Raw genomic sequence first — 26,911 nt, forward strand, 5'->3', positions numbered from 1 at the left:
AAAGATAAAACATTTCTGGACCAATTCATCACTGTGTTTTGGCCTGTTTACTACTCCCAGTAGCAGAATAGCATACAGATACTCTTTCCTCTGTGTGGGTTCAGTAGCTGCTGGGCATTCGTCCATTTTTTCATTTGTATTTGTGTTGTTTGTGGCTTCTCTTAGAAGTGTGTTTGAAGGGGATATTTAATAATGTCCAAACCATCTGGAAAGGCCCAAAGCGTTACAAGCAGCAGCAAAACACAAACTTTCATCCAATCAGCAGTGTCTGTTCATCTCACGCATGCATTGCCATTAATGGAAATGGACAAACTCCTCTGACCTGGTTCGATATATGCTGAGCATCCTTAAAAAACACCAAGGTAAAAAAAAATAGCTTGAGTCCTGACAGGAAAGCTTTTCATTTCAACTTCAAGCAACAGCAGTCATTGGTTTCAGCCAGGAAACACTAATTCATACATCGCCAGTGAAGAGATTTCAACCACCAACCTCATAATAGACAGTGTGTGAAAACATCAACAGTTCAGCATTTGTCTGAAATTCCCTGGCAAGAGTGCTTGTTGCTTTTGAGCCTTTTGTTTACTTTTCACCCACATATATTCGGCTGCTTTTCAAGCTTGGAGAAAATAAATGAGCTCGCCGGTCATTACTAGAGCTGTTTTTTTTTTGGCAAGATACAATATTATAATTGGAACACAAATGAAACTGAGTCAAAAGTTTGTGCTATTTTGATGACCTGCTTCGAAATCAATACGAAAAAATGCACACACTAACAAATACAAAACACTGATACAAGGATAGGAGATATCAATGCAATATTGTGAGAAAAAAAACTCTTAATTGTTCCATGTGAAAGTTAAGGAATGAAAATCTAACATAATGGAACATAATTTGTGATATACCTGCGAGTCCAGTAGGACACTGGCATTCGAACCCGTCGACCAGATCTACACAGACTCCGACTCCACACGGACTGGAGCCGCATTCGTTCTGCTCATCCTGGCACAGGTCGCCATGGAAACCCGCCGGGCACACGCACAGGTACTCGCCGCTGCCCGCTGGATACTTGATGTTAGTCACACACGTCCCTCCATTCATGCAGCCACAAGGCCGTACTATCACCTGTAACCATGGAAACGTGGACAGAACTGTAAGGTAACGCAAATAGAAATAAAACTAAAACACTATAACTTAGTTTGTAACTTAAAATAATTTAAATTTGTTACCATGTTAACATATTAATTATTATCAATAATTACAATACATAATGATACATTGATTTAAACATTTTGATTAAATTACAAATTAGAATTGTATACATGTTTGTGTGTGTTCATCAGCTGGATTAAAAACATTAAAAAAAAAAAAAAAATTACATATATAGAAATATATATCCCAGAAGAGGCTTGGATCATTATCACAAAACTAACATTATTATTTACATAACTAAATTTGTATCATAATGTTTTTTTTTTATTTAATCTATTTGTACACATACAGACAGATTTTGGAAAATTAATGTATTACTAACTAATGTATTACACGCAATAAATTGCATATCATGCACTACCGCGAAAACTGCACATCATATGCATGTAAAATCTAATTTTAAGGTATAAATTGCACGATAAACAATGCATGCTATAGAGACACATTTTCATGAGATTAGGCTGATATATATATATATATATATATATATATATATATATATATGAAGAAGCTTGCTGACTGCATACAGCCTCTCTCTCTCTCTCTCTCAAACGACTGCATCTCTCAAACTCAGACAGTATTTAACAAGCGCTAGCAGGCAGGAAGCAGATGCTTGTTAGCCGTCTAGGTCCCTCAAAGGATATGGAGAGGACGTTTTTCAGTCGTTGCACCGGCTTGCTGTGAAACAGGACTCGGGAGAATCCGGGTAGCTGAGAGCTGCTGTCCTTATGCCGTGATAAGATATTTGACATACTGGGAAGTCTAAATACCAACTCAAATGAAGGTAGCAGGATGATACTGAATCATTACCATATTCATATAGTATAGAATATACATGAGACTCCAAATGAACTTCAGAGAATATTACTGTATTACCTTGGTACATATGCAAAAATGCAGCATTTTAGTTGCAAATATCATCTAAGATCAGCAAATCACTCGTTGTTTAAAGAATGAAAGCATGACCATAATCCAGTCCGGTTTCAATTATTAGTTTAATCTTTCTGTGAATAAATGACCTATCTTTGAATGAGATCATATGCAAAACAAGGTTGGCATTTACATGTATTCATTTAGCAGACACTTTAATTCAAAGCGACAAACAAACTTATTCACTAAAATGAATCAGATTTCCCAATGCTACATGAGGGAGGAAACAGTTTTTGAGAGGATATTCCATTATTGCTTCAACTCACACAATTCAATATGACAAAAATGCAGTGATGTAACATTTTGTAATACTACAACTCTGCTCATTAGAAAAAAGTATCTTGTTCCTGAAAATGCAACACTGTTCTGCCACTATAGTATACATTTTATTTTATTTTATTTTATTTCATTTCATTTTTTATTTATACATTATTTTTTTTTTTGATTTGATCCAGTTCTCCACTTCAACTTAATGATCTGTTAGAAACAAAATAACAGTTTATAGGTTTGGAACAACATCCATTTTTATGAGAACTGTTCCTTTAAGACATCCCAGAAGAGGCTTGGATCATTATTACAAAACTAACATTATTATTTACATAACTAAATTTTTCGTCATGTTTCATAGAAATTCATTTCTGTCCAAAACATAAAAATCAGTCAGGCATCAATCTCTCAATGTCTCTCACCTCCGCGGTAAATCTGCTCCGGGCATCACACTCATCAGACACAGTAAATTGAAAACTGTGCGTTTCCTCCTCGTGCACTTTCCAGATGAGGAGACCGGCCGGGGAAATTGAGGCCCCTGGGGGCCCCGTCTCCAGCTGGAAGAGTAGGGCCGAGCCCTCAGGGTCCATGGCTGTGAATTGGTACACAAAATTCTCCCCTACAAAGGTCTGCAGGCCGTCCCGTGGCTTGTGGAAGGTCGGCGGACGATTAGCTGCGGAAATGAGAAGGGAATTTCAAGAAAGAATACTGTGAAGGAATCGCTTCAGTTGCCAGATGATATTTTATAAGGGCCGTTCACACCAAGAACGATAACTATAAAGATAACTGTATAGACTTCCACGCCAACATATGATAAAGTTCTGTTTATTATAAGCATGCGCTGCAGGTTGTCAACTGCCACTTTAAAAGCTTGAGCTCTATCAAGCAGGATGGATTCTGATTGGCTGTCAATGTTCTTGTCATTCACCAGCTGAAAAACAAAATGTTTTGAAAGTGATTCCGACGTTATCATTCCTTGGTCCTTATCGTTATAGTTGTGGCGTGGATTTCCTATTTTAAGAATTAAAACGATTATTAAAACTTTATTGTTATTGTCCTTGTTGTGAACCTTAAGACCACAAGCCTTTGGTAAGATTCCAGTAGCTTTATATTAGTTTGTTGCTAAGCTAACGAAAAGCTCTTTAACACTTTTCCGCCATTGACGTAATTTTTCTGGCTTTCCGTGTTATAACTGTTTTATTTACTATTACCAGAGACTATTTATATAGAGACATGCCACTTCCTCAATCCTCAATACAACTATGGGAAAACACGTAAAGCTAAAGATGGCGGTTGTATGCACATGTCCCGCCCCTCCCGCTGGAAAGCCAATCGTCTGCTTTTAACAGTCAAGCCGGGAAACATTTAAGCCTATCGTCTGGTTCCACTGACGCACGCGCACAGTTGACGTTTGCGACAGCGGAAAATACGTTACTGTTTGAAAAGGCGGCAGATTTGATTTGTAGTGTATGTGTGAGTTGTGTAAATATCAGACATCCTAAGTCTCCCGGAAGTTCCGGGGGTCTCCCCCATACTGATAGCGGCTCCCTGATGCCCGCAAATTAGTTCAAATCTCCCGGAATCTAGAGCGAGCAGGCAAGAGCTCGCACATACTGTGCTTCAAACCGTGTAGCACGCGCACGACAGAGAGGGAGAGAACCCTTGCACATGCATAGTAAAAGTATAACCTGTGGGGGAAAAGGCGTTTTAAACATTATTTTGGGGCAAAGTCATCAAACTTTTTCAGCGATTTTTATCATATTTTACTGCTGTTTCTATACATGCAGTTTTTATGTCACGGTGGGCAGTGAAAGTGCAGTTCTGACTCTCTGCCCATTCATTTAGATGGGAGCCTGGTCTTGTTAGTCCGAAATAGCTGCCCGGAGGCGATGCCAAGATGGCGTCCGAGTGGCATGACTTGCCTAAAAGGACTTTGCTATTACGCAACTTCTGAAAGAGTACTGAATCTCCGGATGAAAACAGGCAAAAAAAGGTGCAGAAAATGCGACAAAAGCATTGCTTATGCACGTTGTAGTCTTTGAAAAAAAAAAAAATAACAGATTTTCTCAGCTTTTTGTTCACAATGATGTTTTTATATTAAACTTTTTTATGAAATATTCAAGTGTTGAGAAAAAATAATGCATTTTTTAAACGCTCTTTTCATGAAATAAATTGCATGTTAAGATATTCATACAACAAAATATTCTGGGGGCCATTACACTTTTGTGAAAATTATCAAAAATGCTGACGGTGGCTGGCAACTTAAAAAAAAAAAAAAATTGGTTGTGGGGAAAGAGTTAAAGTTAATTGATTATGTTTACCTGTCAACGTTTTTATTGTTCATCAGCTGGGAAAAAAAATTGTTTTTAAATAAATTATATGATATTCTTGGCCATGTTTTTTTAGACCGCAATATTAAAAATGTCTCACATGGAACAAACAGGCACAAAATGAAAATATGTTTTTGCAATATCTGGCATGATGACATTCGTGGTATAAAAAAACTGATTTAAAGCATCATGCATTCGTTTCCGACGGTTGTTTCCCGCTTCTTGTTTCTTAAAAAACTTGACAAAAATCGCAACGTGGAGCAAAAATATCCATCTTAAGTGTCATGCAATTATCCACAACAGAACCATAGAAAATAAACCAACCCTGATCTTGGAATATGAAAGCATTCTCTGCCCCAGTATGTCACTCATATTCAAAATCTCATTCTCGAGCAGCATGATGTAGGCCCATATGAGTGTTTCTGGCTGGGAAATGTCAACTAACATCAAATTGGATCCATAAATCTGCTCTGACACCATAAGGTAAACACACCCAATGCATAATAACATGATAAAATTCAGCTTAACATATTGTTGCTATTTTATAAATGCAAACATGCAAACCAAGTAAAAAAAACAAACATGATAATTGTTTCAAAATGGTGTTACGTACATTTTTCGCAATTTCCTCAGTTATACAACAGTTCGGCTGCAATAAAAATGCTCATTTGAATCACTTAACATTTACATTTCTTGATGATCATCTCGGCTAAATTTAATTTGTCTGAATGAATGGACTCTCAATTTTGCCACAGAATGTTGAAAAAAAGGCATGGCAGAAGCACAAGGGAAATAACTAGAAGGAAGATAAGTGGGTGTGAGGTGAATGGGTGTAATGTTCCTGCAAGCTGAATGTGTGGTGTGTGTGTTGTCTTCAGATAGCATCAGTCCGGACCTCATTTTCAGTGCAGGGAAACAGACGCATGTTTACTGGCAGTTCTCGCTGTACTAGGGGAGTAACAATATATTGTGCCACAATATATCGCAATACAAAAATCCAACAATACGTATCCTGGATAGTGACAATATGTATCGTGGATAGTTCCCCATGTGGAATCAGTAAGTTGGAATGTGTGGATAAAGAAGAGGGAGTTTTGCTGAAATGAAATGCAACATGATTCCCAAAGAAATCGACATTTGGTGTGTTTGTGTGTGTGCATGCATGCGCGTGTGTGTGTGTGTAATGTTGTTGCTTGTGTGTGCAATTGTTTTGCCATTTTTAAAATCCTAGTAAAACCAATTCCAATTTACTCTTAAATAGGACTTGTGCAGTTGGTCTTTTTCAAAAAGGCTCATACATCTTAATTAAAATGCTATAAAACAGAAAACTATATTTTTAATAAAAGAGAGATTGTGCTGTATAATAATAATAATAATAACAGCAATTATTATAATATAAACAAATATTAAAATATCTAATATTAAAGGTACAAATGTAAAATAATTTAATATAACATAAGACAATATTATTTAATACAATATAATATTACCTTTATATATAATAAATAACAATAATAATATTTTATTATTATTATTATTATTATTATTATTAGTAGTAGTAGTAGTAGTAGTAGTAGTAGTAGTAGAAGAAGAGAGAGTTTATGCTATACAATAATAACAACAATAACCATAATCATTATTATTTCTATAATAATTATTAACACAAATATATTAGGAAATATATTTAATATTGATATAACATAACATTTTATATTATTATTTTTTATATATGGTCATTAAGTATGGTTATTAAAATGAAAGCAATAATTATTAATACATTTTAAAATGTCTAATATTAAAAGTATAATGTAAAATAATTTATTATAACATAACATAATATTAGTTAATATTATATAATAAATTACTATTGTTATTATTAATGATGGTGGTAATATTAGAAGAAAAGACAGTTTGTGCTATATAATAATAACAATAACCATGATTATTATTGTTATTATTATTATTACTAAAATAAAATTATTAAAAAATATTGAATATTAATATATTATACAATTATATTATTATTATTTAATAATGATAATAATAATATTCTATTATTAATCATACATTCTTAAATATAATAAACATACACATTTGTGAAAACACAACATTATTTCGCAGAATTGTTTATTGAGATTATTGCCATTTTATAAAATGAATAAGACACGTGAGGGTGTGTGTCAGACTCAGAGTGTTTTACCACAGTAAAATCTGGTTCACATTTACACCACTTTATATCACTCAACAACACCTCTTAACTGAAGTAAATCCACTACAGTTCAGTTCTCTTTGCCATACTAACGTCCAAAACTTCATCAATGTCATATAAACATCCTCCAGTGTTGCAAAAGTCATCTACTGAGACCAAAACAGTATTTAAAAGAACCCAATGAAATATTATACATCACTACATGATGTCTTCTCAGTGTGATTATAAAACCAAAACTAAAGTTTATGACTTCATTTTTTGCAACGCTGTAAAATCCGGAAATGTAATGTCAGCTAATTGAAATTCACAGCTAGCATATTCCAGCTGACTCGCCACATAACGTCTCTGTTTAGCTGCTGTAATAAAATCTGTTAGTAAAGCGGTGAGCTTTTAACTTCAAACATACTCAAAGCAATAGCAAGACAGCACATCCTTTCAGATCTCCCCTACTTCCTTTTATAGTTTGATAATGAAGGATACAGTAAATGCCTCACACAATACTGCCCTACAAAGGTGCCCTCGCTAGAGTGTGAAAAATGGCTTTAAAGATTTTTAGTTGTCCTGCCAAATTAATTCTAGGTAGGACACTGTAAATCTGGCAAATAGATGTTTTAGTAATGAAAATTATCAACATAAAAAAATCTTGAGCTCAAACTTGACTTTTGACCGCTATTTTAAAGTTACTGTACTCTGCCTTTGTATTGTCAGCAAAAACAGAGAAGTCACGCCAAGGCAAAAGGCAGTAACTTCCACATTATCAATATTTGGTTGCTGATCACCATTAACAAAATCATTATAGCAACACCTGTATAAAATCTAGTGATCATGGCATTTATTTTATATGATTTACAATTACTCAGCCATCTACTTATTGCTATCCTGTGCTTTGGTTGCATTCTGGTGGCATTATTAATACATTGGACATGACAAAATACCTCCATAGCAATAAAGAGTATCTTCAATTGGTACAGAGTGGCACAAGGCGTGCTAAGCGCACGTTCAAAATGATCATGATAAAACAGATCCTTGCACACATTCGACCCGGGGACTGGTTTATAGCGGTGGATCTGAAAGACGCATATACTTTCACAGTCAGATAGTGAAAATATAATAAATGCCATGATCACTAGATTTTATACAGGCGTTACTATAATGATTGTGTTAATGGTGCTACAGCTGTACAAAGTACACAGGCTACATTGTAATTTCAATTTTAATGGAGAGAAAAACAAAGGCAGAACGCCATAGCTATAATCTGATAGGTAGCATTATTTGATAGAACGCCGGCACATCAACTTCATATTGACGCGCGTCTAAACAAAGGCAGAGTAACTCAATATGAGCGTTCCAAAACAAAGCCAAAGAGCGGTAACTGGTGTTACGGTGTTCTGCCTTGGTTTCACATGGGGTTTTGGAAGTTACCGTTAAGACAACCCATTATTTTCTCGAAAAAACTACTGAATTGACTCAAGATAAGGAGGTCTTGAATGTGCCAAAAATATCAATAACTCATTTTTGACCAAAAACGAAGTAACGGTCTTTTGCCTTTGCACGGCAGAATATTCAGTTAAACACATGTTGTAAAGGTCACATTTAGTCAGTCTAAACAGCTCTTCTTTATTTTAAAGGACTCTTTTAGAGCAGGGGTGGGATTCGAACCTACATCTGCCATATGAACATCATGGCTCAATGCATCTGTAGCATGTTATGAAATACTAGACCACAGCGCGTATTTTAGATCTTTTTGAATGGATTCGTCTTTATTAGCACTAAATTAGATTTCAATTGGACTGTGCCGTAGAAGGTTGTTGGGTCGCGTCCAATGGCTGTTTAGACTGTTTAGAAATTTTATTTGTAGCATAATGGTGTGCTGTGTGATTGTAAGAAGTACAGATCATGTTCAATAATGTGAGCTATTGCCGTAAGATCTCGGTTTGACTTCAAATCGACTGCGTTTACCTTGATTAATGGACCAGGTGTATTTGGAGGCCGTGGAGTTACACAGGAGACACGGAACAGAAGGGCTGGAGTCTCCATCGGCAAAACACATCCCATCTATATTACACGTCCTCTCCTGGGAGAGAGAGAAAGAGGGAAGAACTGTTGTTATTGTTAATGAAAACTAATTAAAGAAGATCTTTAAGAGATACCAATAAACAAACAAACAGATAATACTATAATAAATACATAACTGGGAAAAAATAAGATTAACTAAATTACATTAAACTAACCTTACTGAATATAAAATAATAATAAACTGTGAAAAATAATAATTAAATGAAAATAATAATAAACTGTGGAACTGTAAAAAACTGAAAGTAAACTAAATTACATTAAACTAAAATAAAAAATGTAATAATACAACATAATATAATAAAAATCAAAAAACGTCTCGGTTACGTATGTAACCCTCGTTCCCTGAGTACAGGGAACGGAGACGTGTCGTCGGGGGAGTTCCCTGACGAATTGGGATTACGCTAGGGAGCAAACCGTCTTCGAGAGAATTAAAAACGAGCCAATGGACATTGGCATGCAAGATTTGCATTCCGCGACCCGCCCACCAGCGCGGGTATAAAAGGCGGAAGTAAACATTGCGCAATGCTTTTCGCTGAGGAGCCGAACAGTGTCCAGTCCTCCGCGAAGGTACAGCAACATGGCGAAGGGACGACGCGTCTCCGTTCCCTGTACTCAGGGAACGAGGGTTACATACGTAACCGAGACGTTCCCTTTCGTCCTGGGAACTCCGACGTGTCGTCGGGGGAGTTCCCTGACGAATTGGGATCCCTAATAAAACGCCATGGTGCTGGCCCCTTCCAGCGCCCGGCAAAGCTACCCTGCGGCAGTTTCTTGAAATAAGTTGCGGGAGCTAGCACGGGAAACACACTGCTGTTCCGCGAGACCCGCACAGTGGATATTGGATAACACTGGGAAAGCGTTCCCTCAAGAGAGGAGGGAACGCTGCGGAAGCCCCAGCCTGACTGAGGAAGGCCAGGAATACACATATGTACTAGCCCGAAGGAATAGTGAAACATATGGCAGTCCCTGAGGTAGTCCCAATCCAAGGGAAGTGGGAGCGTACTCAACAGGGACGACGAACGAGTCCGTCAAGGGGAAGACACGGCTGAACTGCACGTGGCCTCATGGGTCACAAATAGAAACCACTGGAGCACCCAGTCTACTAGCAGCTCCTACCTAGAGGTAGCAGACCTGGTGCCGGGCGCTCCGCCACGCCCAGCACCGGAGGGGTGAAGGAGGAACTCACGAGGCTCACCAAAGTAGGGCGCCATACGGAGCAAAGAACGCACGTATCCGCTGTTTGAGGCGGAGTGGCGTAGCAAGCCGACACAACCTATTCCCTCGACCCACTGGCCGCAGCCAGAACTCGGGAGGAAGCAGGTTCCACACGAAGGCTATAGAACCTAGCGAACGTGTTAGGTGTCGCCCAGCCCGCAGCTCTACAGATGTCTGTCAGCGAGGCGCCTTGAGCCAAAGCCCAGGAAGCGGCAACACCTCTAGTGGAGTGAGCGTGCAGCCTGGGAGGACAAGGCTCACCCAGAGACTCATATGCTCGGGTGATAGCATCCACTAACCAGTGGGCTAACCTCTGCTTGGAGACGGCCTTCCCCTTCTGCCGGCCTCCGTAACAGACAAAGAGCTGATCTGAGGTTCTGAAGCTTTGCGTTCTGTCAACATAAACCCGCAGGGCACGGACGGGACAGAGGCTGGGCTGGGTCTGCCTCCTCCTGGGGCAGAGCTTGCAGGTTCACTACCTGGTCCACGAAGGGAGTGGTAGGAACCTTGGGCAAATATCCGAGCCGGGGTCTCAACACAACGTGAGAAAGGCCCGGCCCAAACTCTAGGCACGATTCGTCGACCGAAAAAGCCTGCAGATCCCCGACCCTCTTGAAAGAGGCCAATGCCAACAAGAGCGCCGTCTTAATGGACAGGATATTAAGCTCTACCGTCAGTAAAGGCTCAAAGGGGGGACTTTGAAGTGCTCTAAGTACCAGAGCAAGGTCCCAAGAGGGTACAGGGTGCGAAACACGAGGTGGATTTAACCTCCTGGCACCCTTAAGGAATCTGATGACCAGGTCGTGCTTCCCTAGGGACTTACCTTCCACTGCATCGTGATGCGCGGCTACCGCTGCGACATACACTTTGAGGGTGGAGGGGGACAGCCTCCGCTCCAACCCATCCTGCAGGAAGGAAAGCACGACACCGATCGGGCAAGTCCGGGGGTCCTCCTGACGGGAGGAACACCAATCGACGAACAGGTTCCACTTCAACGCGTAGAGGCGCCTCGTCGAGGGGGCTCTAGCGGAAGTGATGGTGTCTCGCAGCCTGTGGTAGACCACCTAGAACCTCCGCGTCCCGTCCAGGGACCAGACATGGAGTTTCCAGAGGTCTGGACGCGGGTGCCATAGAGTGCCCCATCTCTGAGAAAGAAGGTCCTTCCTCAAAGGAATCGGCCAAGGAGGGGCTGTCGCGAGGAGCAAGAGTTCGGTGAACCAAGTCCTGGTGGGCCAATACGGCGCCACAAGAAGGACCTGCTCCTCGTCCTCCCTGACCTTGCACAGTGTCTGTGCCAGAAGGCTCACTGGGGGAAACGCATACTTGCGCAGGTCCCGGGGCCAGCTGTGAGCCAGGGCGTCCGTGCCGAGGGTCCCCTCGGACAGGGAGTAAAACCACTGGCAATGGGTCGTGTCCGGAGAGGCAAACAGGTCCACCTGTGCGACTCCGAAGACACTCCAAATCAGCTGGACCGACTGGGGATGGAGTCGCCACTCTCCTGGCAGGGGAGGCAACCGTGAGAGCTCGTCTGCCACACGGTTGAGCTCCCCTGGAATGTGAATGGCACGAAGCGACCTCAGATGCTTCTGACTCCATAGGAGGAGGTGGGAGGCGAGTCGCGACAAACGACGGGAGCGTAGACCACCTTGATGGTTGATGTACGCAACGGTCGCAGTGCTGTCCGTACGGACCAGTACGTGCTTGTGTCTGAGAACCCCTCTGAGGCGACGCAAGGCTAAGCGTACTGCTTGCAACTCTAGGCAGTTGATATGCCAATGCAGTTGAGGCCCCGTCCACAGACCTGAAAACTGAATGCCCGTTGTACGTGGCCCCCCACCCGGTGGCAGAGGCATCTGTGAAAACCACAGCATGCCTGGAAACCTGGACTAAGGGCACTCCGGCCCGTAGAAACACAGGATCCGACCACGGGGAGAAGGTTTGGCGGCAGTGTGGGGTCACTTTGACCCGGAACGTGCCGCTGTGCCACGCCCACCTCGGGACTCGATCGTGAAGCCAGCGCTGAAGCGGTCTCATATGTAACAGGCCGAGCGGCGTTACTGCGGCTGCGGCTGCCATATGCCCCAGGAGCCTCTGAAATTGTTTCAGTGGAACCGCTGTCCTGCCTCGAAAAGACCTGAGGCAGGTGAGCACTGACTGGACGCGTTCCTCTGTGAGGCACGCAGTCCGGGCGACCGAGTCCAGCTCCATACCGAGATAAGAGATCCTCTGCACGGGGCAGAGTTTGCTCTTGTCCCGGTTGACCTGAAGCCCCAACCGGCTGAGGTGCCGAAGTACCATGTCCCTGTGATCGCACAAAACATCTCGCGAGTGAGCTAAAATTAGCCAGTCGTCGAGGTAGTTGAGGATGCGAACGCCTTGTTCTCTCATGGGAACAATGGCCGCCTCCGCGACTTTCGTGAAGACGCGGGGTGACAGGGCCAGCCCGAAGGGTAGGACTTTGTACTGATACGCCCGACCCTCGAAAGCAAACCGAAGAAACGGTCTGTGTCGAGGAAGAATCGAGACGTGGAAGTATGCGTCCTTCAGGTCGATCGCTGCAAACCAATCCTGGGGACGGATGCATTCGAAAATGCGTTTCTGCGTGAGCATCTTGAACGGGAGTTTGTGCAGGGCCCGATTCAAGACTCGCAGGTCCAGGATTGGTCGTAACCCACCGCCTTTCTTGGGTACAATGAAGTAGGGGCTGTAAAACCCGGACCTCATCTCGGCAGGAGGGACCGGCTCGATCGCGTCCTTCGCCAGCAGGACATCGATCTCTTTCCGCAAGACAGGGGCGTCCACCGACCGCACACGGGTAAAGTGGATGCCGCTGAACTTGGGGGGCCGGCGTGCAAACTGAATTGCATAGCCGAACCGAATGGTGCGGATGAGCCAGCAGGACGGACTCGGAAGCTCTAACCATGCCTCCAGGTATCGCCCCAATGAACCCACTCGGACCACCGGCGTACCCACGGAGGGGCAGCGAGGTGGAAGACAGGGACCCGGGTCTGGTGGCATTGTAGCCACCAAGAGCGGGGTCTGGGCGTGCTTGACACCAACCTGCTTCCACCGAAGAGCAGGCGGCAGAGAAGGCTCGTGGGCCTTCTGCTGCGGACTGCCCGATGGCGAAGGGAGGGGGAGAGACGAGGAACGAGGCCCTGCCTCCTCGTGCACCGGTCTCTGCGCCTCGGAGCCCAGCCACAGACCGGAGTGACGCAGCTGGGGCTGCGTCACTGCTATCCGTAAACTGGGAAGAGGGGAACGGGGGTGTAAGCGCTCGGGGGCGGCACACGCTGCCGTTCTGGGCCTCTTGGAAGGGGGAGACTGTGTGCCCACCAGTCTCGGCCGTGGATGACCTGGAGGAGGAAGAAGAAACTGCTCTTTTTTTGAAAATGTGGGTACCGCTGACTGAGTGGCCAGCGGCGGAACAGAAACAGAAAGGAAAGAAAGATTCTCCACCCGGCCCTCCCCCGGGGGAAGGAGGCGTGCAGGGGCACCCTCCGAAAGAGCAGGATCCAGCACCTCGACCAGGTCGCCCGTCTCAGGGACGCTTCCCGCCCTTCTTTTTACTGGAAGGGGCGGGTGGCGTCTGGGCGGGCTTGGCGCCCTCTTACGATCAGACCTCCGGCCTCCAGGGTTGGACTGCTGCCCTGAAGGAGGAGCGGCCGCGGGAGGGCGACCTCGGCGACGAGCAGCCGGAGGCTCTACGGCCACAGAGGACGGACCAGCAGCAGTCCGCCTCCTGTGCAGGACGTGCCGTATCGCCTCTGACTGCTTCTGGGCGGTGGAGAACTCTTGGGCGAAGCTCTCCACCGCGTCGCCGAAGAGGCCCCCTTGAGATATGGGGAAGTTGAGAAGCTTGTTCTTCTCAGCTTCGCACATATCTGCAAGGGTGAGCCACAGGTGGCGTTCCTGGACCACCAAAGTGGACATCGCTCGACCCAGGGAACGTGCGGTGACTTTCGTCGCCCGGAGGGCGAGGTCCGTCGCCGCACGCAGCTCCTGCAGCAATCCCGGGTCGAGACCACCCTCCTGCATGTCATGGAGTGCTTTGGCCTGGTGGACCTGCAGCAGCGCCATGGCATGCAGGGCGGAAGCAGCGTCTCCACACGCCATGTAGGCATCCCTGGTCAGACCAGAGGAAAACCTACAGGCGCGGGAGGGGAGTGAAGGGGCACCCCGCCAGGAGGAAGCGGTCTTAGGACACAATTGCATCGCAACCGACCGCTCCACTGGGGGGATTCCCTCGTACCCGCGTGCTGCTCCGCCATCGAGAGTGGTGAGGAAGGAGGAGCGAAGTTGCCTACGCCTGGTCGCAAGGGGGGCCAGCCAAGACTTCCTAAGCTCCTCATGCACTTCAGGGAAGAATGGTACTGGAGCAGGCCGCGGGGCAACAGCACGGCCTGCTCCGAGACACCAATCATCCAGCCGTGAAGGTTCGGGGCCCGGCGGAGGGTTCCAGACGAGCCCGACATTCGCAGCTGCCCTTTCGAGCATAGCGGCCATCTCTGGATCCGGCTCAGCCGCAGCCACCACGCCCGAAGGGGGTAGACCCGCTGAGTAATCACCAGAAGATGACCGCTCTTCCTCCGATGCCACGATCGACATCTGATCCTCAGGCGGTGCCCCGAAGGAGACAAACGGGACCGCACGAGGCGGTCCCGGAAGCGCCGCCGGGACACCTGATGGCAACGAGCTACTAGAGGCGTGGGAAGCCCGTGAGGATCTTTCACCAGACGGGACATTCCGCACGGTAACCCTCATCCGCTCATCAACAGGAATCACCGAAGTAGCCGTCTGCTGAACTGAACCGGCAGACGAACTAGATCGGGGATTCTCTGAAGGGACTCCCCCATATTTCAGGGTTCGCAGTCTCGAACGCAGCATCGCCAGAGTCATGTTCCCGCAATGAGAACACGACTCGTTCATAAACGCTGCCTCAGCGTGCCCTAAGCCCAAACACGTGAGGCAGTGTTTATGACCATCCTCCTGAGGGAGAAGTCGACCGCATCCAGAAACGCACGGGTGAAACGACATCCTGAAAAGGACGCGAAACGCCCGTGTTGCTCTTTTAGACAGAAAAAGATGCTCTTTTATGTGCCGAGGCACAGAGGGACCACCGCGGCAAACACAACGGGGAAACTGCAAGCCCGTGTGTTGCACTCACCACCAGTACCAGCCGTTAAAACAGCTTTTTTTTTAAGAGAGAAACGGCCGGCCGCGGGAGGCGATGGTCGCTCAACAGTACCGTAACACCAGCACCGAGGATCCTTTCTTGTTTCAAAGAGGACTCGTTGGTTTTAAAACTTCTCAGAGACAGCAGCTTAGCTCAACAGAGAGACACACTGGACGGCTCCGAAGCAAAAAGCATTGCGCAATGTTTACTTCCGCCTTTTATACCCGCGCTGGTGGGCGGGTCGCGGAATGCAAATCTTGCATGCCAATGTCCACTGGCTCGTTTTTAATTCTCTCGAAGACGGTTGGCTCCCTAGCGTGATCCCAATTCGTCAGGGAACTCCCCCGACGACACGTCGGAGTTCCTAGGACGAAAGGGAACTGAAGACTAAACAACATTTTCATGACTCTCAAAAACGTCCACATAATTATTTAAAGTTTTGATTTTTGATACATGGCATATTACAAAACTTAAAACATTTACAACTCCAGTGTTATTTTAGTATTATTTCTATTCTATTCTATTCTATTATTTATTAGCTTTTTCAATTTTAATTTTAATTTCTTTTTGTCATTTTCGGTACATTTGTCAATAGTTTTAAAATTAAACTTATTTTATTTCAGTAAGTTGCCAAGACAACATTTCTTTTTAAGTTTACGTTTTTTATAAATAATATCTAATATTTATGTTTTATGTCACCTTTAATTCAATTACTGAAAACGTTAAAAGCATTAAACATGAAAATGTGCTAGACACTGATACTAAACTAAAACAAAACTAGAACATAAAAAATAAAACTGACACTGATAGTAAAAACTAACCTGAATAAAATTCCAAATAAAATAATGAATACATTCTAAAATTCAAAACTATTATTATAACCCTAAAAATTAAATCAAAAAACTAAAACCTAAATCAAAACTATATAAATTGAAAAAATAATTGCGTGAATTTTTTTTACAAAATCAAAAATCAATTTTAATAACTATAACAACAACTATAATAACCCTGTGCACATTTTTATCCAAAGTGCTGTTTTTGCCTTCAGTTTGTGCTTTCCCTGGGATCAGTGTTGCCAAGTCCGTGGTTTTCCTGCGAAATTGGGCTACTTTTAAATTGTTGCCCCAGGTAAATTTTTTCCCTCCGTGGGTTGATTTCCACCCATGTACATAAGATATCGGTTGCTCAAACACCCCCAAAACACCCCAAGACTTACAAATTCGGTGGAACATTTGGCCTAATGATGCTTTTGGCAGGCTATTGGGCTACATTTGTTGCACAGACCTGGCAACCCTGCTTGGGATTCAAACTTACAACCTTGCTGTTGTTAGTGTTCAAATTTAGCAATTTAAAAATGAAAGAAAGAAAGAAAGAAAGAAAGAAAGAAAGAAAGAAAGAAAGAAAGAAAGAAAGAAAGAAAGAAAGAAAGAAAGAAAGAAAGAAAGAAAGAAAGAAAGAAAGAAAGAAAGAAAGAAAGAAAGAAAGAAAGAAAGAAAGAAAGAAAGAAAGAAAGAAAGAAAGAAAGAAAGAAAGAAAGAAAGAAAGAAAGAAAGAAAGAAAGAAAGAAAGAAAGAAAGAAAGAAAGAAAGAAAGAAAGAAAGAAAGAAAGAAAGAAAGAAAGAAAGAAAGAAAGAAAGAAAGAAAGAAAGAAAGAAAGAAAGAAAGAAAGAAAGAAAGAAAGAAAGAAAGAAAGAAAGAAAGAAAGAAAGAAAGAAAGAAAGAAAGAAAGAAAGAAAGAAAGAAAGAAAGAAAGAAAGAAAGAAAGAAAGAAAGAAAGAAAGAAAGAAAGAAAGAAAGAAAGAAAGAAAGAAAGAAAGAAAGAAAGAAAGAAAGAAAGAAAGAAAGAAAGAAAGAAAGAAAGAAAGAAAGAAAGAAAGAAAGAAAGAAAGAAAGAAAGAAAGAAAGAAAGAAAGAAAGAAAGAAAGAAAGAAAGAAAGAAAGAAAGAAAGAAAGAAAGAAAGAAAGAAAGAAAGAAAGAAAGAAAGAAAGAAAGAAAGAAAGAAAGAAAGAAAGAAAGAAAGAAAGAAAGAAAGAAAGAAAGAAAAGGAAAAGAAAGAAAGAAAGAAAGAAAGAAAGAGGATTCCAGCTGTATCCACCAGCGTGGAGATGTTTTGCTACTGCTCACAGTTACTGCGGCACAAACCAACTTCCCATGTCAAACCTTTGAGATAAAGCTCAACCGTCTTTGCTATAAACCACCAAAGCATAAAGCCTGGCACCGATAGCATCTCTATATTTCAAGTTTTTAATATCCAGTGGGACGTGTAAGTCGCAACGCCCGGAGGACATGCGAGAAGATAAACACAGGCCAAACGGATCCACCAAGATAACTCATCTCTCACGGTGAGATTACATGCTATGTGGCAGTCGGAAACCCAGAGAAAGAAAGCAAGAATAAGCGAGTATATCAGGTGCTCAAGGGATTGGTTACTCCGTCAGTCTTTGGTCTCAATGTCGTGAATAATATCTGTTTTCCACATCCATGCTGTGGGGTTTTCCAACACACACCCTTGTGGCCCCGCGTATCGCTGCTGTCCTGTTGTAGTTAAGACAGTAAACGGGCTATGACAGACTTTTTGCCTTTTGAGTTCATAAACTCGCATCCTCTGTGACTTATTTTGCGATGGAAAATCCAGGCCATTAGTTGAGGAAGTCATTTTGCGCACAGTGAATATAAAGTTCAGGATGATGGACGGATGGATAAATGAACGGAAGGGCCACAAGGGAAGTTGTGCAGGAACAATCATGGATGGTTCTAACACAGTACTAGAAACAATCTTCATTCTAAAGCAATTCAGAATCTGTTCAGAGGATATTAAACCAAACAGGGGTTTCTGAACAATTACAGTATTGAAATATGTCTTCTTTATATTCTTCTCCACAATTTTCTGTAATTAATTCAGATCAAACTATATACTTATAAATAAAAATTATTAATAAATTATATATTATTAAAATGTATGAAATTTCTAATATACATACACATACATACATATATATATATATATATATATATATATATATATATATATATATATATATATATATATATATATATATATATATATATATATATGTCAAATCAATTAATTGCGGTTACTCGTATCTAACAAAAGTTTGTAAATTATATACATATTTTTTTATTATTATTATCAATATAATTTTTCTTGTAAAATTTTAGATGCGATTAATCATGATTAATTCACTTGATTTGACATCACTTGGATATATACAATTAATAATAATAATAGTAAGTAATATCATTTAAAAGTATATAAAACGTGGAATTAATTACAAATTAGTTATGAATTAATTACCAAGAAGGATTATTAAGAAATGTATTCTTACACTTTATGAACACCTCCTTTACATTTTTACCATTTCAATATTAAACTGTCAGCAGTGATGTCACTATTTTGTTTGCAAACTGTATTATGATTTGTCTCCTTTTTTTTCTTTTTTTGTAAAAATGTATTTCCATACTAAATTGTGATAAGTCTGTTATTTTGTGCTTCTATTTAAGCATTTACAATCACCTTTAAAGAGTAAAGACGCAGTAAATTTCTCATAAACTGCCAACATGTTCGAAAACTGCAGAATGGCTCTGATGTTTATGACAAACCTAAGTCTAAAATCTAAACTTACTTAAAAGTTTTTTTGCTGCATTTCCATTTCCTTCAGACAATGCAAATATAGTTAAAAATCATTTTAACCCATAACTTGTTGGAAAAAAATGCTATGTACATGCATCTATGTGTATTTCCCTTTCAAGGGAACTTCGAGCTGCGTCAAACGCTGCGGGAACGCCCCTGCGTTGTGCGTCATGAAGCACGTATGGAATCAGCCCAATGGAGAGATGAAACGTCATAGGCGGGTGACGTCATCGACCAGGAAACTATAAAGCACCCCAAAAACACAAGCGCATTAGCTTCTGTGCTTTCAGTCGCGCTACATGTGAATCTGTCCCTGTGTGATATTGTCTGTCTTACATACCCTGCACCACACAAACAATTTATCCCTATATATATATATATTGAGAGATTATGGCGGACGAACAGCAGTTTAGAAAGTGTGTTCCTCCCTGCTCGCGTTATTTAACGAGCGGGGATACACATGATCTTTGTGTTGTTTGTTTGGGAGTTCAGCATGCCCAGTTTGCTCTCGAGGGAGCAGACTGTGAGCATTGCGAGCGTTTGCCGTTAAGGACGCTCCGCTCCCGCCGGTCGCTCTTTGAGGAGAGCGGTTCGGTGCGCGCTCCCCGCGGTTCGGGTCCCGCTTCTGCCGAGGCAGAGCGGCGGCGCTTATCGTGGGGATCGCAGATGGATCTCACAGCGGGGTTTGAGACGGGCTCTGCCTTATCTCTCCCTTCACCTGTGAGATCCAGTGCCTCAGTCCCGGGTTCGGAAGCACGCGCTGCGGTTTCTTCCGCTCGGGCTGAGGCACCAATGCTGCAGCTATCCAGTTCTGAGGAACTTGATGTTGTTAGTGTTGAGGGAGATGTGGAGGATTCGCCACCCCACACTCCTGAGAGTGATGAGCTTATGGAGGTGTTAACAAGAGCTGTTGAAAAACTTAATATTGAATGGCCAGTGACTAGACAGGAGTCTGTTTCTAAATCAAAGTTGGATGAGAGATTTTTGCCGTCACGTGTGCAGCCTCCACGCCGGTGCCTGCCGTTTTTCCATGATCTCCACACCGAGGTGTCGAAATCATGGAGAAAACCGGTGTCATATAGAGTGTTTAGTCCCCAGACTTCAACATACGCTAATATTATGGGAGCCAAGGCTCATGGTTATGGTGCTTTGCCTCGTGTGGAAGAGACGCTTGCGAGCCATCTCTCCCCCGAAGCAGCATCATCTTTTAAGGCACCGGCATTACCCACCAAGCCTTTAAGAAACACTTCGGCTTTAGTGGGTAAAGCATATTCGGCAGCAGGTCAGGCTGCGTCATGTCTGCATACTATGTCAATCTTGCAGGCATACCAGGCTGATCTGCTAAGGGACATGAGTGAGAGTGAGGAGGTCAGTACTGACGTAGTTCGTGAACTGCGTCAGGCTGCTGATTTATCCCTGCGTGCCACCAGAGAATCGGCCAAATTAATGGGTCGTTCTATGGCAGCTCTGGTGGCCGCAGAAAGACATTTGTGGTTAAATCAGACTAATATTAAAGAGAGAGAAAAAGCTTTTCTTTTAGATGCTCCTCTTTCTCCCATGGGGTTGTTTGGTGATGCTGTGAATTCAGTTATCGATAAATTCCAAGAAGAAAAGAAACAAACTGCAGCTTTTAAAAAGTTTCTTCCCCTTAAAGTTCATGTCCCTGGGGCTGCTGGGCGGGAGCAGCCCCGGCCGTCTTCGAGCTCATCACATAGAGCGCAGCAGAGGCAGAGTGTCGCGTCTCGTGCTCCCCCTGCTGGACAGTGGGCTCAGCCGCGACACTCTCAGCCGAAGCCTTCTCCCAGTAGAACTGATCTGAGGACAGTTATATTGGCTAAGAAGGCTTCGGCTAAGAAGAAGTCCTGACGCCAAGCCGTTCAGGATGCTGAGGGTGGTCCCCACCGAGGCGGAAAGGTGTTCACCTCTTTTTACGGTGCCCATTCCTCCTCGGTGCCCTCAGGGGCTCGTTCTGCCAACCCCGCCTTTATGCCGGGGCACAGACGATCCCAGCGAGCGCTTTCCCGAGGGACGCTCGCTCCCTCTGAGGAGGGTCTCAGAGCGGTCAGACCAGTTGTTCCCTGCCGGTGCGCCGTTACAGGGCGCTGCGTCTGCTGCTCAAGTTACACCAGAGGCCAGTCTCGAGAGGCTGGTACCCTTAGTAGAATTTCTGGCAGAGTGGAAAAGCCTTCCAAAAATATCTCATTGGGTCCTGCAGACAGTAGAAAAGGGTTATGCTATCCAGTTCAGGTGTCGTCCACCAAAATTCAGAGGGGTTCTGCACACAGTGGTGGGCCCCGAGCAGGCTCTGGTATTGGAACAAGAGGTGAAAACGCTCCTTCAAAAAGAGGCTATAGAACGGGTTCCTCCTCCCAGTTTGGAGTCAGGTTATTACAGCCGATATTTCATCGTTCCAAAGAAGGATGGGGGGTTGCGTCCAATTTTAGACCTGCGCATATTGAATCGCTCGGTAGGGAAGCTAAAATTCAAGATGCTCACTATCAAGCAGATCGTGTCTCAAATCAGGTCCGAGGACTGGTTTGTCACGATAGATCTGAAGGACGCATACTTCCATGTGTCCATCCTTCCACAACACAGGAAGTTCCTGAGGTTCGCCTTCGGGGGCGAGGCGTACCAGTACAGGGTTCTTCCGTTTGGCCTAGCTTTATCTCCCCGCACTTTCACGAAATGCATGGATGCAGCACTAGTGCCTCTGAGGCTTCAGGGCATTCGTATTCTCAATTACATCGACGATTGGTTGATTTTAGCTCAGACCGAGCAGATGGCGGTTCGGCATCGAGATGTCGTCCTCGCTCATATCAGAAAGTTGGGGTTGAGGCTGAACGCAAAGAAAAGTGTATTATCTCCTTCCCAGAAGACCACTTTTCTGGGTGTCGTTTGGGATTCGGTATCGATGCGGGCGCGACTCTCTCCGACCCGCATCGCTTCGATTCTCTCAGCTGTGAAACAAGTGAAGCTAGGCCAGCTACTCACTGTCAAGCAGTTTCAGAGACTGTTGGGTCTGATGGCAGCAGCGTCCAACGTTATACCTTGCGGCCTGTTGTACATGAGACCGCTACAGTGGTGGCTCAGGACCAAGGGATTCTCCCCGAGGGGAAATCCGCTCCGCACGTTCAAAGTCACGCGGCGCTGCCTTCGTGCTCTGGTCATGTGGAGAGAAACTTGGTTCCTATCCAAAGGTCCTGTGCTGGGGGCTCTTTGTCGTCGCATAACGCTAACGACGGATGCTTCCCTCACAGGGTGGGGGGCGGTCATGAGTGGTCGCCCAGCCCAAGGTCTGTGGCAGGATCATCATCTTTCGTGGCACATAAATTGTCTAGAGATGTTGGCTGTGTTTCAGGCTCTGAAACACTTCCTAACAGACCTGAGAGGCCATCATGTGTTAGTTCAATCAGACAACACGTCGGTGGTCTCTTATATAAATCATCAGGGGGGCCTGCGGTCTCGCCGGCTTTACAAGTTGGCCCGTCAGATCCTCCTGTGGTCCCAAGGGAAGCTACTATCTCTGAGAGCAATGTATCTCCCTGGGTATTTGAATGTGGTAGCAGACTCCCTGTCGAGGCAGGGGCCGAGGCCAGGGGAATGGAGACTCCACCCCGAGGTGGTGGAGCTCCTTTGGTTGAGTTTCGGTCGCGCCGAGGTGGACCTATTCGCTTCCAAGGAGACCACTCATTGTCATCGGTGGTTCTCCATCACTCTTCCAGCCCCCCTGGGGTTGGATGCTATGGTGCAGCCGTGGCCGAGGTCACGTCTGTACGCCTTTCCCCCGATTGCTCTGTTACCAGGAGTTCTGGAGAGGGTCCGCCGGGACGGGGTCAGTCTACTACTAGTAGCCCCGTTCTGGCCGGCCCGAGTATGGTTTGCGGACCTGATTTCTCTCCTGGACGGTTCTCCTTTGGAGCTCCCGGTCAGGAGGGATCTACTCTCCCAGGCGGGGGGCACGATACTTCACCCCCGCCCAGAATTGTGGAAACTGTGGGCTTGGCCTCTGAGGGGGCCCAGCTCATAGACTCCGGTCTCTCAACCGAGGTTGTTGAGACCATTCTTAACTCCAGAGCTCCATCCACGAGGAAGCTTTATGCCTTGAAGTGGAAACTTTTCACTTCTTGGTGTGGAGAACACCTGCAGGACCCAGTTAACTGCCCAGTGGGTGCAGTGCTGGAATTCCTGCAGGAGCGCTTCTCCACAGGGTTATCCCCCTCCACACTAAAGGTGTATGTGGCGGCACTAGCTGCTTACCACGTCCCTTTCAGTGGAGTTTCTCTTGGGAGACACCCGCTTATAACTCGTTTCCTCCGTGGCACTTTGAGGCTGAGGCCAGCAGTTCGTACGAGGGTGCCGACTTGGGATCTGGCCATTGTATTAGAAGGTCTTTCCCTAGCTCCTTTTGAACCTATCGAAGAAGTTCCCGAGAAGTTTCTCACTTTTAAGACTATCTTTTTGCTTGCTATCTCTTCACTAAAAAGAATCGGAGATTTGCAGGCTCTGTCGGTTTCACCCTCGTGCCTGGAATTTGCACCTGGCATGGTTAAAGCTTTTCTGCATCCTAGACCAGGTTACGTTCCTAAGGTTCCTACTAATATTGTTAGACCTACGGTTCTGCAGGCTTTCTGTCCTCCTCCATTTATGTCATCGGACCAGGAGAAACTTAATTCACTCTGCCCTGTTAGGGCATTAGACGCTTATGTCCACAGAGCTGCCCTGTGGAGGAAATCAGAACAACTTTTTGTATGTTTCGGGCCACCCAGGAAAGGGTGTCCGGCGTCTAAACAGAGAATGAGCAAGTGGGTGGTTGAGGCTATCTCACTTGCTTATGAGTCGGCTGGCCAGCCTTCACCTTTGGTTGTCCGAGCTCACTCTACCAGGAGTATGGCTGCTTCTAAAGCTCTTTTGTCGGGGGTTTCCCTGAGTGATGTTTGTGATGCGGCTGGATGGTCTTCACCGCATACTTTTATTAAGTTCTATGACCTAGACTTAAGCTCTACCCCTGGGGCACAGGTGCTCTCGTCCTCTGTGCGCTAGTCTCACATGACGGTCATTTGGTCCTATGGCGACGTGGGTATTCGCGTTCCCGCAGCGTTTGACGCAGCTCGAAGTTCCCTTGAAAGGGAACGTCTCGGTTACGTATGTAACCCTAGTTCCCTGATAGGGAACGAGACGCTGCGTCGCTCCGCCATACTCCCGGCACTCCCGTTAGCGCTTCCTTCAAGCCTATCAGAAGCTAATGCGCTTGTGTTTTTGGGGTGCTTTATAGTTTCCTGGTCGATGACGTCACCCGCCTATGACGTTTCATCTCTCCATTGGGCTGATTCCATACGTGCTTCATGACGCACAACGCAGGGGCGTTCCCGCAGCGTTTGACGCAGCGTCTCGTTCCCTATCAGGGAACTAGGGTTACATACGTAACCGAGACGTTTTCCACATTTTCTATGCTAATTGTTGATTTAAAACGAGGAATGGACGACTATTAACAATCTAGTGGCCTATTTAAGACTATATCATTACCTTCAGCTTGCAACGTCCAGAGGGAATCACACACAACTGGCAAATACCGTCATAAAGGGTTAAAAACTTCCCCTTGCTGTACTGACGACCATCATTAGTCACCTGAAGAAGAAAAAGAGAGATGGAGAGGTTTAAATACATATGATAAATACACAAATACATACATTGTGAGTGAATGTGGTATTAATAATACTACATTCACTCAAGGTCAAAAAAGTAAAAGTACAATTATCTTATTTTATTTTTAAGGTAATGTGCAGTCAACCAGCGATTTATTATCGCAAAATAAAGACATTTTGTGATAAAGACAAACTAATTCCACATGATGCTCTTTTATTACATGGCTTCTTACCAAATTTGTTACTTGGTGTGACCAAGATACTAGATAAATTTGACATGAATATTGATTTGAGTCATAAAAAGAAATATTTTAAATATCTTAAAAAACAGGTAAATATGCGTGTTGCCATTGCAAGCAAAATAACTTTTGCATTAAGATAATGCAAAATGCATATTCATAAATATTTATGATCTGCAAACTTTCTAAGTGCATCCGCCACTGGCAGGTGATGCAAAAAAAGCATGTCTTCTTGAAACACTTCAGAGTATCTTTAGCAGCGCTAGTTTGAGTAAATCCAAAAGCGAGGTTCATTTTTCAACCCCTCAGTGAGTGTTTAATCCCACAAGCCTTCGAGATTAATGCGGGCAGGAGTTTAGGTGGATTTCGAGATGTATTACCTCACAGATTCGTCTTCGCTCTGACCTTCAGAGACACCCTGTGGCTCTTTGAACATTGAAATTTATGTTAATGATTCCTCATCACGGGCTATCCATTTTTTACATCAGTAAACACACTCATTAACACACACACATAGATCAAAGCCCACTTTGCGACCAAGCGATGAGGTCAATGATCACACAACCTGAATTGAGTTTACAAACTTTTTAATGTTTATGTTCGCCATATACTTAAAGATAAAGTCAGATTGGTTTCCTATATGGGCCGTCAAAGCATAAAAATGATTAAAATGATTGTGTTGGCTTTATGGCTGTCATTCAGAATGGAAGAGCTCTCCTCCATCTCATGGTTTGATGATTTCAAGAGATATAATATTTTAAAGCGCCCAGGTACGCATCATTTAGCTTGGCCTCAAACAGCGCGTGCGACCAGCATAAATTCAGGCGGATTTTAAGCGTTAAAACCCACAACTGTCAAGGAGACTTTGTGTGTAATTACATTTTCACCAATATAGAAAAGCTAGCGCTTCATCTTTCAATCACAATGGAAAGAAGTTTAAAAAAAGATGGTCTGCTTTTATCAGGCCGATGACATTTTGATTCATTCAGTCACAGCAAAAAATGGCAGTGGACAATCAATCACACGAAACCTCGGACATTTCCCTGTCCCTGAGATTGATGGACAGGTACCTTAATCTCCCATCTGGCATAGGGCTGCTCGCTGGCCGTGAAGTCCTCCGTGTGTACGGCCATGTTGCCGAGTCGAGGGACGGAGCAGTCCACCGCTTTGGAGCTCAGGAAGGACGCTTTGGTTGTCCCTTCCTCCTTAGGGATCCAAACTCCATTTGTGTGCTGAAAAACATCAACAAAAAATATAATTGACTTGTGGAAATAGAAGTACATTTTAGCATACTTTTAAAGCATGGAAATAATGTACTGTAAAATAATATACTCAAGTGTGAACTGGGCTGAGTTTCCCGAAACCTTAACGCTACATCGTTCTTAAGTTACACCTTGAGCTGTACCTTATCGTTAATACGTGTTTCCCGAAACGTTCTTAGTTAAGTATACCTTCTGTAAGTCATACGTTCGGAAGGTTGGTCTGGAGCACTCTTAGCTATACCTTATCACTGTTGGCAGTTCACTCCGCTAGTGGGCACCACTGCAAAAAGCTTCTTTATATCTTAGTCTATACAAATATTATTTTAAATTGAATACACCCAGTGTTCAATTAGGCTAATTCAAGTGTTTACATGCAAATAATAAAATTGTCATCACACTGATTGTTGTTAGCTTTTTAATTCTATTATCCAAAGGTACATCAGCTGGCAAACCATTCGAAAGTAAAGGCTTATTCGTCTATTTGAAGAGAATGACAATGATTGCCAGGGCCTTTTCCTCGTCGGGGCTGAGTGCAGGCACAGAGCTGGGCCCACCACCTGTTCTTGCCCGGTCTCTCTTGCCTTGGCAGCACTGGCAAAATCGTGCCACTTTTTACGAACAACTTTCCACTCTCTCTGTGGGCTTGAACTTGATGCTGCCATTTTCATGGCAATGCGTTCCCAGGTATCTTTTTTCGTTTTGT

The 26,911-nt window shown here is 44.0% G+C and overlaps 1 protein-coding gene across 1 annotated transcript in view; it reads right to left on the reverse strand.

The window, feature by feature from the left end:
• The window catches only part of LOC143735891 (von Willebrand factor D and EGF domain-containing protein), an 81,367-nt gene that overhangs the window by 19,507 nt on the left and 34,949 nt on the right, over nt 1-26,911 (reverse strand). The window contains exons 14-18 of the mRNA XM_077226229.1: nt 26,017-26,178; nt 24,589-24,690; nt 8,905-9,019; nt 2,829-3,079; nt 903-1,122 (exon numbers count right to left, since the gene is read on the reverse strand). Of these exons, the coding sequence (XP_077082344.1) occupies nt 903-1,122; nt 2,829-3,079; nt 8,905-9,019; nt 24,589-24,690; nt 26,017-26,178 (850 nt within the window). The remainder of the gene's footprint in view (nt 1-902; nt 1,123-2,828; nt 3,080-8,904; nt 9,020-24,588; nt 24,691-26,016; nt 26,179-26,911) is intronic.

This window comes from Siphateles boraxobius, unplaced genomic scaffold (genome assembly GCF_051911475.1).
Source record: "Siphateles boraxobius isolate OS27281-9 unplaced genomic scaffold, OSU_SipBor_1 13, whole genome shotgun sequence".
NCBI lineage: Eukaryota > Metazoa > Chordata > Actinopteri > Cypriniformes > Leuciscidae > Siphateles > Siphateles boraxobius.